Below are 16,736 nucleotides of genomic sequence, written 5' to 3'. Positions count from 1 at the left end.
TACTCTCTTTGAATTGCACTGTATTTATCTGGAGAGTAGGCATAAGGCTGCTCTTCCAATGCTCATGAAAAGTAAAGTTTTCCCTTTCATAAATTACTTAGTGAAACATCCTGAAACACCGAGAATCACGACTTTCTCCACCTGCAACAGACATACCCAAGAATTTGCGTCAGCCAACTTCCCAGTATGAAGCAAACCCTCCCCTTCCTCCTACCAAGGATTGAGTCATTCTCCTATTAGATAACAGTAACTATTCAAATACTCCAGCAGAAGCTCACATCACACATTTTTAGTTTGTTGAAATTCTGGACTGCTTCACGCTCTCCTTCTTGACATGAATTTTGAAATGAATTGTGAAGACCTGAAGATCAAAACTATGAAGGACCAACCCGATCAGAAGCTAAATGCAAGGAAAGCTACAGGTACCAGGGGTACATAAATGGGTGTGGAGGCAGAATTCCAGTTTTTGCTCAAAAATATAAATTCATTCAAGAATGAGATTAAAATGCTCAAAGACCTGAGGGTGGGAAAATATTATAGAAAAAACAACATTTACTTAAAAAATCATTAAAATATAATGGTAATGATTGTAATGAAGACAACAATGATGATGGATTAACTAACATGGTATATAGTAGATGATTATGATAGCTAACTTTTTTGTGTGCTTTAGGTGAAATTACAGCTCAAGTTAATTTTGCATACAAAAATTTATACACGTATTGTTTTCTGACATTAGTTGCAATCCCCACAATGTGACAGGACATTCCCCTTTCTACCCCAGGTTCCCTGTGGGAAGGGACAGGAACTGGTCAAATGATAACTTTTATTGAGCGTTTACCATAGGCTGTGTGTTATGCTAAGGAGCCCTGGTGGCACAGTGGTTAAGCCCTTAGCTGCTAACCAAAAGGTCAGCAGTTCAAATCCACCGGCTACTCTGTGGGAAAAAGATGTGGCAGTCAGCTTCCATAAAGATTTACAGCCTTGTAAGCCCTACGGGCAGTTCTACCGTGTCCTACAGGGTATCCCTAAGAGTCAGAATTACTCAGCTGTAATGGGTTTCGGGAAACCCTGGTGCTGTAGTGGTTAAGTGCTAAGGCTGCTAACCAAACGGTTGGCAGTTCGAATCCACCAGGTGCTCCTTGGAAACTCTATCGGGCAGTTGTACTCTGTCCTTTAGGGTCACTATGAGTCGGAAATGAAGGTACTGGGCTTGGTTTGGTTAATGGGTTTTGTTATGTTCTATGCTACTCCCTTCACATATATTACCTCTCTGAATCATCACAATAATCCTCTGAGATTAGCACTATTGCTACACACTTTTTTGCAGAGACAAACTGGGGATCAGGAAGATTAGGATTGTGCCACAATTTTCCATTTATCCATAATCCAATCCACCAGTAGATTTAAGAAACCTTGAATCCACCCAGTGTATACAATGGTAATTTTTATAACAGTGTCCTTAAATATCTTCTGAATTATCCAAAGCAGATTAAATGACATTTAGTATGGTCTAGCAAAATTTATATTTTATTGTATAACACATCTTTGAGAAAATATAGTTTCTGTTTGGCATAAACAATACCTTGAACTGTTTAATATAAATGAATACATAATCCCAACTCCACAAACACTATGAATAAACTACTTTTTATTTTATACCCATTCAGATAAAAAGGAACAAAATATATGAGAGGGAAGACAGAAGTAGCGTCAGAAATTTGGCTAAAAGGAATTCTAGATCATGTTTCCATAAACAAGACAAAATTTTTTTTTTTCATTTGGGAAAAGAAGTGTGAGCATGGAATGATTTAACATTTGAGCTAATGAACCAATTTGATTTAAACGCAGTACCAGCATTTCTTGGACTACAAGTTAACAATAAACAAAAAAACCCGTTTGCTGTCGGGTCAATTCCAACTCACATCGACCCTATAGGAGAGAGTAAAACTGACCCATATGGTTTCCAAAGAGCAGCCGGTGGATTTGAATTTCTGACCTTTTGGTTAGCAGCCAAGCTCTTAACCACTGAGCCACCAGGACTCCACAAGTTAACTATAGTCATTTATCATTCACTTATTTATTCATGTAGTAAATATTGAATGCCTGACTTCTACTTCAATTATGAAATTCATTCTTCTCTCAGAACCCTGATTAGATAAGGTATCTACCACAAAAGATCCAAATGCTTTTTCATTAGAAAAACACAAATGGGGTAAGGGTGTTGGAGTAATGGTCTATGTCTATCAAGGAGAGAGGAAAAAATGTAGCCTGTAGAAAACTGGAACACAGGCCGTCCCTGCACAGGTATGGGTCCTGTGATTTTCTTCTAAAAATTCAGAAATTTCATTAGTTAAGAATGGTAATGAAATTATCACTTCAAATCCTATAATATGAAATGAATATCCACAAGAAGGAAATTGTTACTCCAAAGACTTACACAGGCGCATTTGCCCGTGAGGCAAGGATTAGGCAGTTATTTGCAAGAGACTCAGCTATGTTCTACTTCTTCTCTGCCAACTTGCCGTGCTCTAGAGTCTTAATAACTATTTGTTGATTCAGTGAATGAATTATATTCCTCCCTGTAAAAATTTCTTTTTGGTTTATATCATCTGTAGCATGATACACTAATACACTGCTTTTGGCATATGAAAATGCTGTAAATATATTTGGCCATTCATTGGCTTGAATCATAACACATTCACACTGTAAATTTTGTGATGTAGTGTTCCAAGTTATGTAGCTATTGACAGTTGGGTTACAGATGTTTATGTAGTTTATATGGGTCTTAGCATCTATGTGATCTTAGACAAGTCACTGAACATTTCAGTTTCCCCATTTGTATAGAGGATACAATATCAATGTTTTATTTGTTTATCTCACAAGGTGAGGAGTCTAAATATATTGTGTATGATGTTTTCCTGCTGAACCAGGGATATGCATGCTCTTTTAGTGGTGAAACACATAATTAACACATTGCTGTTGAGTTGATGCCAACTCATAGAGACCCTATAGAACAAAGTAGAACTGTCCCATAGAGTTTCCAAGGCTGTAAATCTTTATGGAAGTAGACTGCCACACCTTTCTCCCATAGAAATGTTGGTGGGTTCAAATGGCCAACCTCTTGGTTAGTGGCCACGTGCTTAACCACTGTGTCACCAGGGCTCCTAACACATAATTAGATAGTCATATGTCTGTGAGTCAGTGTGTTACATGATTTATCTGTTTTTTCTTTTGTAACAATAAGACCATGGTTAGTATAAATATAGGAAATTATGTAAAATGAGCCAAGTGAATATTGAGATTTCATTCCTATATTTATTTTTGTTAATAATTCCAGTTCCAGATATAATTTTAATAGAACAAATATTGAATAACATAAAATTATATACTGAATTGAGGCAATCTCTGTTGATTAATGAAATAAAATTTACTTGCCTGACATTTGACATTCACTTATGATATGTTACTTATAAAACACATGCAAGTACATGTACATATGGTAGATATTGAAGACATCAGGCTCTCTGACTATGGAAAATTTGACTCGGTCAAACTGGACTGGGAGTTTCTTAAGGAATAGACCAAATATCAGCTTTATATTTACATATTTAGATATCTGGTCTTGAATCCGAGTTCTTAAATTTACTGGTTGGGTGTGTGACAAAAGGAAAATTACTTAAAGTCTTTAATTGTCCATATGGATATATGTGAATAATAAATTATTTGTAGAGTTAGTGGGAGACTAAATTTAAGGAAAGCAAAGCACCAAAAGGCACCAAACACGGACAGGATCCAAAGAATTGTTTGATTAATAGATGAAATCTTTGTTCTCATCCTTCTAATTCTATTTTCTGTCACTCTAGGTCCTAACTGTCTTTCTTCTCCATGGTGGTGCCCTGCTACAATGACTCTAGGAATCCTTTGCCTGGGATTACTGGTGGCCATTATAATGCAGAGAATGCAATGTAAGTGTTGAAACAGGGAAATGGGGAAAAAAATAAGGAGGGCTTACAAACGTTGTTTATAAGTTGGTTTCATAATATCTACGAACAGCCTTGGTTTAGATACATTTTAGAGAAAATATTTTTAGAATGAGTGGGAACATGAATTAGTACACATTGTTCTCATTTCTGAAAGGAATAGAGTCATGGAGATTGTATAGAGTCATGGAGATTGTGAATGGCAGGATGGGGGAAAAAAGATAATTTGAAGCTACCAATCCACAAGATCACCTGAGAGACCTAAAAGTAAAAGAAACTTTGTTGAGTTCAAAACTTAGAAGGTTGTGTTTTCATAGATATTTAAACACAATTTAAAAATCAAGAACCAAAACACAACCTTACTCAATAAATAAAACATTTAAAACAGAATGTACTTCACCTTATAATAGGTCCTTTTAGGAAAGAGGGAATACTGAGAGGGAAAGAAGAAATGAAAAGAAACATCACAGTGGTTAAGATGGAATGGTGCCCATTATCCTTCTCCTCTGCCAGTGTATTTGGGTTGTAGTTATGGGTTCTTTTGGCTGTCCAAGGTTCAAGGAGAGCCAAAGCACTCTGAAGTGCTATTTAGCTTCTCAATTGTTGTTCAAAGTTTAAAAAAAAAAAAAATTTTTTTTTTTTTTTTTTAATATGGAGCATGTAGAGCCTTTCCTAATGACTGGAAGAAGTGGCCATGCCTCATTGGTGATGGCTGGAGTAGTATTACTCTGAGGCTTGGATCACTTTACAACAGGGTCACATCCAGCCTTCAAGCCAGGGGCCTGCTTTATACTGAACCGTCATGCTTCTAGAACTGGGATATTAAACCCTAAACATTCGTTGCTTGCTTGATTTCACAACTTTTATTTCATCTCCACCCTTCCTAAAATGTGCTGTGGCAAAAGAAAAAAAAAAAGTTGTTTTGACTCTTGCAATACATCCCCTTACAATTCTGTGTGGGTGAGTGTCACAAAAAGGGTGTCACAGTTCTTAAATAAAATCAAGAAGTCTGGAATGGTAGACAGAATGATAGGCGAGATGGTAGAGGACTTAAGATACAAAAAGATAATAAATTACTAATGACCCACCTGTTGCTGTCAAGTTGATTCCAACTCATAGTGACCCTAAAGAACTGTTATATAATGTTTCCAAGGAGTGGCTGGTGGATTCGAACTGCTGACCTTTTGATTAGGAGCCATAGCTCTTAACCACTACACCACCAGGGTGTTCTCACTAATGACAAGTCCCACTATGTGTCACTGAGTCTGGTTGGCATCTATTTTAGATTATCTGTATTTTATTTGTACTTCTGCTATACTATTTATATTGTGATTACTTTTTACTTGTATATGTGACTCAATAAAAAGTTAAACCCTCATAATTCACTTAAACCCTGGTGATTTGTTGAAAAACCCTGTCGTAGCTATTAACATTAATATATATATATATATATATATATGGAATATTGAATGACTTTCAAATCCATAAATTCTGATTAAATTTGGGCCCTCTTCCAAGCAGTTGATATGTTGTCAAAATAGATTATCTGGTTCTGTTTTCATATTTCCTCAAAACCCAGTGGGGAGTGTTTTATTGGGGATTGGGAATAGAGTCTTGATCCAGCTGTGATTTAGTATCCCAGGTGTCTGATCTTCTAAAGCAACAGCAAGCCAACCTTACTCACCAGGAAAATATACAGGAGGGACAGGTGTTAGCCCAGCACCAGGCAGAAGAAGCTTCCCAGGAGTCACAAAAGGAACTCCAGGAAATTATAAACACCCTTATTGAGAAGCTGGATGAGAAATCCAAGAAGCAAATGGAACTTCAACACCAGATCCTGAATCTCCAAGAAGCTCTGAAGAGGGCAGCAAACTTTTCAGGTACATTGGGAAGGTAGTGGAAACATTTGTTCAATTTTAACACTTTTTTGGAAATGTTTCTAGGCGCAGGATAGGCATACTGATGCATGTATTATTATTCATTCATAATGTTTTATGCCACAAGCTCTCTATTTCTGTATTACTCACTTCACCGCAGAATCTTTGCGATTTCTTATTTGATTACGTTTTTCTTCCTCAGAAGAAACTCTTCTTTCTTTTTCAAATTCTAGTTTTGAGATTTTTCTGAAAGAACACTTCCATCATCACCCTTGGACACAGGTCCTTATTTCTTTCCATCCCAATGTATCTTAATTCTTGAATTTCTTTGCCCAAGGGCTCTGCTTTGTCTGGAAACCCTAGTGGCATAGGGGTTAAGTACTATGGCTGCTACCTACCCAAGAGGTCAGCAGTTTGAATCAGCCAGGCGCTCCTTGGAAACTCTGTGGGGCAATTCTACTCTGTCCTATAGGGTCACTATGAGTTGGAATCAACTCGATGGCAGTGGGCTTTTTTTTTTTTCTCCCTTGTTCCAGGGACTTGCTACCCCTTCCTTCATTCTTTACTTCATTCTATGGCACCATTTTTAAAAGTGTGCTCCCACATCAATTTAAATTGAGTCAATGGAGGTAGGTTGGCTTGGCAGAGTTAGGCTGATACTTCAGATTATCCAACAGCGTGATGAGTTTAGGAAGTCAGTTTATATGAGAAGGGTTGAGTTAATCTGAATTGACTGAGTGGACTCAATCTACGAGGTAGATAGAAATGGTAGCATTTATAAGAAGGAAATCTATATTTATCATTTAGTCTTTCTACAATGTGTAATTTTAGTCACAGGGAGAACTCAAAAGTGCAAGATGGAGCTATATCCTGAATGAATCACTTTCCAAATTACATTGCTTCCTTGGAGGTACATGAGTCAACACCCTATTCTCAGTATTAATAACTGCCATTAGCAAGCAGAAAATACTCCAGCTTCTTGCTTGTACAAACATCTCAGTCTCAAACATTTAATCTCTTGGAATAAAAATTTTATAATAGTATTTCACAGGTGCCTATTTCCTCATTTATGGATGAAAGAATTGAGACACAGATAAGTTAAATAACAATAAATTAATAAATATTTTTATAGTTTATAAATCTCTTTGGTATTTACAAAGTCACTTAAATTTCCATTGTAAACATAACTTTTCAGACAAACTGATCTTTAACAAGTGTCAGCCGTTTACTCAGTCTTTTTAAGGAGGAATTCAGCAAGGAAATAATATACCAAGAAGGCCTATACACCCGAGGGTAGAACGGTTTATGTAAGGAGACATGGCTACATATCAACCAGTGGTTTATTTCACAGGCAGGGCTGTAAAACAGTTTTTTTTTTTTTTTTTAAATCAGTTGTATGGGATTAAATCTGTGTCATAACCATTTAAAATTGCTTTCTAAAGATTCCAAGTATGAAAAACTAATTAAAAATAATAAGAAATATGTCTATTGCTGGAAGATGTACCAGATGTCAGATTTGCTTACCTGAGGGTATCGGATAAAGGCCAATGACAGAGAAACAAAATTAAGTTTTATTTTGCATCAAGCAGATTTGAGAAGAGTTTCCAATAATAATGATGATAATTTTTAAAAATACCATAAGCAAAAATATGCTAATTTTCTTAAGTTTGAGACACATTTTATCTTTATTACTAACAAGTCTGTGGCCTTCAATTTATAGATGAAAATGAAGCAGTGGCAGACTCTGAGAAGGTTTTCAGGATAACAGATTTTACATTTAACACGGAAATTTTCGTGGTGATTCTCAAACTTTACTGTACTATCACCCAAGTAGCTTGTTAAATATGACAGATTCCAGGTTTACCCCAAGATTCTGTATTAAAATGTCTTGAGGGGCACCAAGAGATATTTCCTCAGAAGATTCTAACTCAACAGTTTGAAAGGTAGTATGGTATAGTGGCTAAATATACAGACTCTAAAGTTAAACTATGTCTTAGTTTTCTAGTGCTACTGTAACAGAAATACCACAACTGGATGGCTTTAGCAAAGAGAAATGTATTTTGTCACAGCTTAGGAGGCTAGAGGTTAGAGTGCCAAACCTAGGGCACCAGCCCTAGGCAAAGGCTTTCTCTCTCTGTCGGTTCTTGGAGAAGGTCCTTGTCATCAGTCTTCCTCTGGTCTAGGAGCTTCCCACCATGGCGACCCTGGGTCCAAAGGAGGCACTTGCTCCTGGCTCTTCTTTCTTGGTGGTATGAGGTCCCTCTCCTCTTTGCTTGATTCTCTCTTTTTATATCTCAAAAGAGATTGACTTAAGACACCACCTAATCCTGTAGATTGAGTCCTGCCTCATTAACATAACTGTCTCTAATACTGCCTCATTAACATCGTAGAGGTTAGAATTTATAAAACAAAGGAAAATCACATCAGATCACAAAATGGAGGACAACCACACAATACTAGCAATCATGGCCTAGCCAAGTTGATACACATTTTGGAGGACAAAACAGGCTTGGTTAAATACCCATTTTCTCTGTAAAACAAACAAAATTAATGAAACCTATCTCACAGAGTTGTTATTAGGATTAGCTGAAATTATATATCTATATCTATCTATCTATAGATATAGATATAGATATAGGTATAGGTATAGGTTATAGGTATAGGTATAGATATACATAGATGATATAGATATAGATAGAGATATAGATAGAGATATAGATAGAGATATAGATAGAGATATAGATAGAGATATAGATAGAGATATAGATAGAGATATAGATAGAGATATAGATAGAGATATAGATAGAGAGATAGATAGAGAGATAGATAGAGAGATAGATAGAGAGATAGATAGAGAGATAGATAGAGAGATAGATAGAGAGATAGATAGAGAGATAGATAGAGAGATAGATAGAGAGATAGATAGAGATAGATAGAGAGATAGATAGAGAGATAGATAGAGAGATAGATAGAGATAGATAGAGATAGATAGAGATATAGATAGAGATATAGATAGAGATATAGATAGAGATATAGATAGAGATATAGATAGAGATATAGATAGAGATATAGATAGAGATATAGATAGAGATATAGATAGAGATATAGATAGAGATATAGATAGAGATATAGATAGAGATATAGATAGAGATATAGATAGAGATATAGATAGAGATAGAGATAGAGATAGAGATAGAGATATAGATATAGATATAGATATAGATATAGATATAGATATAGATATAGATATAGATATAGATATAGATATAGATATAGATATAGATATAGATATAGATATAGATATAGATATAGATATAGATATAGATATAGATATAGATATAGATATAGATAGCTAGAGATAGAGATAGAGATAGAGATAGAGATAGAGATAGAGATAGAGATAGAGATAGAGATAGAGATAGAGATAGAGAGAGAGAGAGAGAGAGAGAGAGAGAGAGAGAGAGAGAGATAGAGATAGATAGATATAGATATAGATATAGATATAGATATAGATATAGATATAGATATAGATATAGATATAGATATAGATATAGATATAGATATAGATATAGATATAGATATAGATATAGATATAGATATAGATATAGATATAGATATAGATATAGATATAGATATAGATATAGATATAGATATAGATATAGATATAGATATAGATATAGATATAGATATAGATATAGATATAGATATAGATATAGATATAGATATAGATATAGATATAGATATAGATATAGATATAGATAGATAGATATAGATATAGATATAGATATAGATAGATATAGATATAGATATAGATATAGATATAGATATAGATATAGATATAGATATAGATATAGATATAGATATAGATATAGATATAGATATAGATATAGATATAGATATAGATATAGATATAGATATAGATATAGATATAGATATAGATATAGATATAGATATAGATATAGATATAGATATAGATATAGATATAGATATAGATATAGATATAGATATAGATATAGATATAGATATAGATATAGATATAGATATAGATATCCTTCCAACAGTTTCTGGCACATAATAAGTGATTTGGTGTTTGTTAAATTAAAAAAGTTAAAAAACGAACAAAAATACAGGCAGTTTGAATACCACATTTTGAGATATGCCTTTCTTGTTTTGTTATGACTTGAAAAACTTGACTAGGCTGTTCCTTTAGTCCATGAAAACCTATGTTTGTTTTCTCTTTACCTAATACTATGGGTCTAGGCAAATTAAGAAGTAAAAAATTTGTATTCCATGCTTTCACCCAGAATTTTGTGTATCTTTTCTCACTCACTTTCCTGGTGTTTTCCTTTCTGATAGAAGTTACTCTTATAAAAAGTATCTAATGGTTTTATGCCACAATGAAAATTGAAATTAAAATGTTGCCTTTCTCAAGGATTTTCTTTTTTTTTTTTTTTTTTAATCTTTTGGTCACAGTGTAGACTAAAGGGCTTTGTTTCCTACTAAAGAGATTCCAAATGTTGCTAACATACAGAAGAGATGATAATGATGGTGATGATGATGATGACGGTGATGGAGATGGTTAGAATGATTTGGGGTGTTATTTAAAACATCTATAAATACATAGACATTGGCATATTTTGCCTACTGCCTAAACCCTGAATTGGATTTGTTGGTTAGCCTGGGAATTTTGCAGCCGAAAATTTCTCACCATTTTTCTGAATTCTTACTGAAACTGAAATCCTTACTTTATATCAATATACAATTTTCCCCAGAATAACACTGTGCAAAAGAAATATAATATGAACCATAAATGTAATATGAAATTTTATAGTAACCACATTAAAAAAGGAAAAAGAAATAGGTGAAATAATTTTAATAATGTATTTTATTTGACTCAACATATTAAAAATATTTTAACACTGTAATCAATGTAAAATTATTAATGAGACATTTTACATTTTTTCTTTCAAACTACATTTTCAAAATCTGGTGTGTATTATATACTTGCAGCACATCTCAGTGTAGACTAGCCACATTTCAACTGCTGAAGAGCCATGTGTGTCTTTGTTGTTGATAACGGCGACCCATGTGTGCAGAATAAAACTGGTCCATAGTGTTTTCAAGGCTGTGAATTTTCGGAAGCAGATCACCAGGCAGTCTTTTGAGGAGCCTCTGGGTGGGTTTGAACTGCCAACTTTTGGTTAGTAGTTGAGTGCTTTGTTTGTGTCACCCAGGGACTCCTCACATGTAGCTAGTGGCTACCATATTGGACAGCACAAGCCCAGAAGCAGAAGGCTCACTATTAAGTCTAAGCCTAAGGTCTTGAAGTTTTAAAATACACAAACATAACTTTTTGATGTCAGAATGACTACTAAGTGTCCACTCCCAAACTCTCACGTTATTCCAAACATAATGTTAAAAAAAAAAAAAGACCAAATTCTAAAAATACATCCCAATCAAGTCCTGCTTTTTAACAGGGGAAGTGAAAATGGTAGATGAGAAGTAAAATTAGTTTTTTTTAAATCAGATTGTTTTTCTTCAAAAAATGGAGAAATAAAGACTATGAGGCTACTTAAGTTTGTGGAGTATCTGGGTATAATAATCAAGAAGAGGTAGATGCCTGTGAAAGGACTGAGGAGAGAATTGATTTAAGAAAGAATTGCAGCATTTTTTACTCAGGCATAACTCACTGATTAAGTTCATACTACATTTCCTAGGTCCTTGTCCCCAAGACTGGTTCTGGCATGAAGAAAACTGTTACTTATTTTCCTCTAGCCCCTATAACTGGGAAAAGAGCCAAGAGACCTGCTTATCTTTGGATGCCCACTTGCTGAAAATAAATAGCACGGACGATCTGGTGAGTTTTTATGGATTTGTGTTGGGTTGGAGTATATGTTTATAAGGAAATAAATTTGGTTTAGGCCCATGGTAGGAGAACACTCATTTGAGAGGCAGAATACTTATATTCTAGAGTAGCCTGGCACTAATTACATGCATGATCTTGGATGGACAGGTTATGCATTATCTTTGGGCCTCAGTAAACGTTCTATAAAACCATCAAGGAGATGGCAAAATCCCTTTTGGTTCTTAAGTTTGTGAATCTAGTGCTAATGAACTTGCAGAGTCTGAAACCACCACCTTGGCTCCATAATCAACTCAGAAACTTTACTTACTCTTCACAGGAATTCATCAAGAAAGCCAGTGCCCATTCCAATTTCCCATTCTGGATGGGGTTGTCTTTCAGAAAACCCAAAAACTCGTGGTTCTGGGAAGATGGTTCTCCTTGGAGGTCTCATTTGTAAGTTTCCTACTATTTGCTACACCTACCGGTGAAGTTACTGCCAGTCCCTTACAGAATCCTCTTCTCACCAGAAAGAAGCTTGGGAATTTCTGAAAGTCTATTTCCCTACTGCTCTCATACAGGGATGTGCCCATTTACCCATTCTAACCTTCTCTTGAGTTTTCCTTCCCATATTTATTACTGACTTGAAGATTTTAAGACAAGTTCCTTACATAAAGTGGTAGTAAAATCTCACTTTTTTTTTTTTTTCTTTTCCTATCTGCAGGTTTAGACTCCAGGGTGCTTCCAAGACATACTCTTCAGGCACCTGTGCATATATACAAAGGGGAATTGTTTATGCCGAGAACTGTATTTTAGTTGCATTCAGTATCTGTCAGAAGAAGGCGAATCTACTGACAACACAGTGAATTTGAAGGCCCCGGGAGAAGGAGAAGGTCTCCAAATTCTATTGCAGAAATTAAGCTATTGCTCCACACTCAGGTGCAAACCACGAGAGTCCTGAGCACTGGTGCCTGCTATTAGCTGGCTGCAGAGTTCATTAGCAGAGATTTGGGTTCCAGCTGCCTGTCACCTTTACATAAAAAGTTTGTCTAACATGTCTCGATCCTCCCTGCCAGCCTTCAATTCCTCTTTCCTTTTCTATTTTTAAATTTGACTCTTCTCCAAGCCTTGGAACCCCTCTGCAGTCAGTCCTTTCTACCTCAGTGCCACCTTCCCCTCACCCTCCTAAAACTGCATAGACAATAGAACAGGGAGAACTTGCCCAACTGCAGGCAAAGGGGAGAAAAAAAAGGGGAAATATGCATGGGCAACAGTGCCCATGAAGAAATCAAAGACGGGAAAAGCCACATTGAAATCAAGAAACTCCTGTTCTCAAATTTAAAAAGCCATCTCTCATCGGTCTTTCTTTTGCAGTTCATCTCCACACTCCACCCTTTGCACACCCCACCCCCAACACAACACCTGCATATTTTGGGGGGCAACTAAGGAGTCCTAGGGAGTAATTAGATAGTCTTTTTTGTGAACCAGTCCACAACCCATTATCAGTTCCTGACTTAGTTATTATTTCTTCATTTTTTTCTCTGCCAAAGAACAGGAGCTTGGCAGATGCATAACCTCTCAGAACACGTGTTTGCAGTATTTGTCAGAATCTTGGTCCAGAAGCAAGAATTTAAAAAAAAAAGTGATAATTTTTATTTTTCCTGAAAGTACATACTCTTTGCAGCAGATCTCTTGTCAGCTCTGTTATGCTTTGCTATAAGGTGTAACATATAGGACAAAAAAGAAATAAATAATGAAGACACTCATTTCTAGCATAAACTGAACCAGGTCTGGAGATATTGCTGTACAGAAAAAGGGGCAATTAGAATTCTTCTCTCTATTTTCAGTGCTTCTACGCCCTTTCCACCTCCCCTCACAGACATTCTACTTTAAAGAGAGGCTTTCCGTTCTATTGTACCTACTGCTGCACGTACACTAGCACCAATCTTATTAAAAAACTCTATCATCCCTAGGAAGATAAGCGATGTCCCCTTTTTCAACAGTTTCATTGAGGTGTAATTGACAGACAACCAGCTGAACATATTTAAGGTGTGAAGTCTGATTGTTTGACATATGTAAGCACTCTTGAAATCATCACCACAATCAAGACAATGAACACCTCCATCACCCCCAAAAGTCTCATCATGCTCCTCAACCCCACTCCCCAGACAACTCCTGATCTGCCTTCAGTCTGCCTTTGGTAGAGATTTATAAAAGTGGGATCATACAATATACCCTTTGTTTGTTTCACTTCTTTCACCTAGCATAATTATTTTCAGATTCATCCATCTTATGGCTTATATCAATTGTTCATTTTGTTAATACGGGTTGTCATTCCCTTGTGTGGGATAAACCACAATTCATTTATTCATCCACTTTTTGATGGCATTTGGATTGTTTTCAGTTTGTGGCTGTTACAAATAAAGATGCTGTTATGGATTCAATAGTGCCCCCCAAAAATGTGCGTCAACCTGGCTAGGCCATGATTCTCATTATTGTGTAGTTGTCCTCCATTTTGCTATCTAGTGTAATTGTCCTGTGTGTTGTAAATCTTAATCCCTGCCTGAGGTTAATAGGGTAAGATTAGGTTATACTAAAGAGGATTAGGGTGGGATGGAACACCCTTACCCAGGTCACAGCCCTGATCTTATGTAAGGGAATTTTCCCTGGGGTTTATAGCCTGCATCACCTTTTACACATTACCTTACAAGAGGTAAAAGGAGAGAGAAAGGAGCAGAGAGATAGCGACCTCATGCCACCAAGAAAGAAGTGCTGGGATTGGAGTGCTGGGGTCCCCACGCTAAGAACTCCTAGACTAGGTCGAGGTTGATGACATGGACCTTCCCCCAGAACTGACAGAGAAAGAGAGCCTTCCCCTAGAGCTGGTGCCCTGAATTTGGACTTCTAGCCTCCTAAACTGTGAAAGAATAAACTTCTGTTTGTTAAAGACATCCGTTTGTGGTATTTCTGTTATAGCAGCCCTAGATAACTAAGACAGCTGCTATGAACATTTGTGTGCAAGTCTTTACAGGGATACAGGGTTTCTTTTCTCTTGGGTAAATACCTATGAGTATAATGTCTACAGAGCCCTGGTGGCACAAACGGTTAAATGCTTTACTGCTAACCAGAAGGTTGGCAGTTCAAACCCACCCAGTGGCTCCACAGGAGAAAGACCTGGAGATATGCTTTCATAAAGACTACAGCCTAGAAAACCTTATGGGCAGTTCTACTCTGTCACACGGGATCACTATGAGTCAGAATTAAGACGGCACCTAACAGTAACAACATAAAGTTTACGTCATTAGGTGTATATTTAGCTCTTTGAGAATCTGCCAAACTGTATTCCAAAGTAGTACCATTTTACATTCCCAGAGTAGTATATGAACGTTCTTATTCTGACTCATCCTTGCCAATGCTTAGTATGGTCAATCTTTGTAATTTTATCTGTCTTTCCAAATTATTATTATTATTTTGGTGAAGATATGCACAGCAAAACATACACGAATTCAACAATTCCTCCATGTACAATTAAATGACATTATTGATTACATTCTTCAAATTGTACAACCATTCTTGCTATCTTTTTCCAAATTATTCCACCTCCATTAAGATAATTCTTCAAAAGAGCATAATGCTCAAGGCAAACATTCTTTATTAATTAAGCTAAACCAAATTGTGGTTAAAAAATGGTTTAAATATGACTTCAGTGGATAGTTTCAATTTAAGGGTTAAAGGTTATCTAAGGACAATCGTTTTAAGGGGGCATTTAGCCTCAATTGCTCAAAAAAGTCTGAATTCCACGGGATTCTCAAATTCTGTTCCACATTTTACACCTTTGATGAGGAGTCTTTTGTAGAATCTTTGATCAAAACATTCAGTAATGGCAGCCAGACATTATCCAGTTCTTCTGGTCTCATTGCAAAGGAGGAAATTGTTCATGGAGATGATTAGACAGGCATTCCATTTCCTTCCCTGATTCTGACTCTCCTTCTTCCTCTGCTGCTCTAGACAAAAAGAGACCAATTGTTGTACCTTGGATGGCCACTCACAACCTTTCAAGGCCTCAGGCACTACACAAGGGGCTATGAAGTAGAAGAGGGATGTCCCATGAAACCATGACCCTAAATTTCCAAACTGAGAAAACAAACCTCATGAGGTGTTTGGTTGTACATTAGCAGAATCAACAGGTCCCTGCTCTTTCTCTTTTTTTTTTTGTAAAAATATATATGACACAGCATTTTGCTATTCAACCTTTTTCCAGTGTACAGCTTACTGATATACATTACATTAATCAGTTTGTACAATCTTTACCCTTAATCAATTTCAAATTTCCTGTCGCTATAAACAAAAGCTCATTGTTGCCCAAACAATAGCTCCCCCTCTTCCCTTCCTTCCCTTCCCTGGTAACTACTAATAACTTTGGTCTCTATACATTTGCCTATTGATATCATTTCATATAAGTGAGATCACATAATATGTGTCTTTTTGTAGTTGACTCATTTTACTCAGCATAATAATTTCAAGGTTCATCCATGTTGTGGCATATATCAGGAAGTCATTTCTCTTTATGGCTGAATAGTATTCCATTGTATGTGTGTACCACATCTCATGTACCCATTTATTCATTGTTGGGCATTTAAGTTGTTTCCACCTTTTGGCTATTGTAAATAGTGCTGCAATGAACATTGGTATAAATTTTATCCATTTAAATACATATGTAGTAGTATATCACTATAATTTTAATTTGCATTTCCCAAATGACAAAAGATCTTGAAATTCTTTTCAAGTGTCCAGCTACTGTGTATAAATTTCCTTTGATAAAGTATCTGTTCAAATCTTTTGGACATTTTTAAATTGGGTGGTTTTCTTGCTGAGGTTTGAGACTTCTTTATATTTTCTGGACAAAAGTCCTTATACAGATATGTTTTGCGAATTTTTTTCTCAATGTATGGCCTGTCTCTTCACTCTCTGAAATGTATCCTCAGAAAACCAGGAGATTTTAATTTTGATGAAGTCCATTTTCTTGTTTCTCTT

At 35.9% G+C, this 16,736-nt stretch overlaps 1 protein-coding gene across 1 annotated transcript; it reads left to right on the top strand.

The window, feature by feature from the left end:
- Window positions 1-288: 288 nt before the first annotated feature.
- Window positions 289-14,146, top strand: OLR1 (oxidized low density lipoprotein receptor 1). Its single transcript, XM_049882443.1, has 6 exons — window positions 289-422; window positions 3,867-3,968; window positions 5,618-5,863; window positions 11,578-11,717; window positions 12,043-12,158; window positions 12,427-14,146. The coding sequence occupies exons 1-6, from the start codon at window positions 335-337 to the stop codon at window positions 12,566-12,568; spliced, it is 834 nt and encodes a 277-aa protein (XP_049738400.1). The 5' UTR covers window positions 289-334; the 3' UTR covers window positions 12,569-14,146.
- Window positions 14,147-16,736: the final 2,590 nt, after the last annotated feature.

This window comes from Elephas maximus, chromosome 4 (assembly GCF_024166365.1).
Source record: "Elephas maximus indicus isolate mEleMax1 chromosome 4, mEleMax1 primary haplotype, whole genome shotgun sequence".
NCBI lineage: Eukaryota > Metazoa > Chordata > Mammalia > Proboscidea > Elephantidae > Elephas > Elephas maximus.
This window is presented reverse-complemented; position numbering and strand designations above follow the sequence as displayed.

Coding starts and splice junctions, on each gene's coding strand:
- OLR1 (XM_049882443.1), top strand. CDS start 335: ATGAATTTTGAAATGAATTGTGAAGACCTGAAGATCAAAACTATGAAG. Junction 5,864..11,577: donor GAGGGCAGCAAACTTTTCAG/GTACATTGGGAA, acceptor TACATTTCCTAG/GTCCTTGTCCCCAAGACTGG. Junction 11,718..12,042: donor TAAATAGCACGGACGATCTG/GTGAGTTTTTAT, acceptor TACTCTTCACAG/GAATTCATCAAGAAAGCCAG.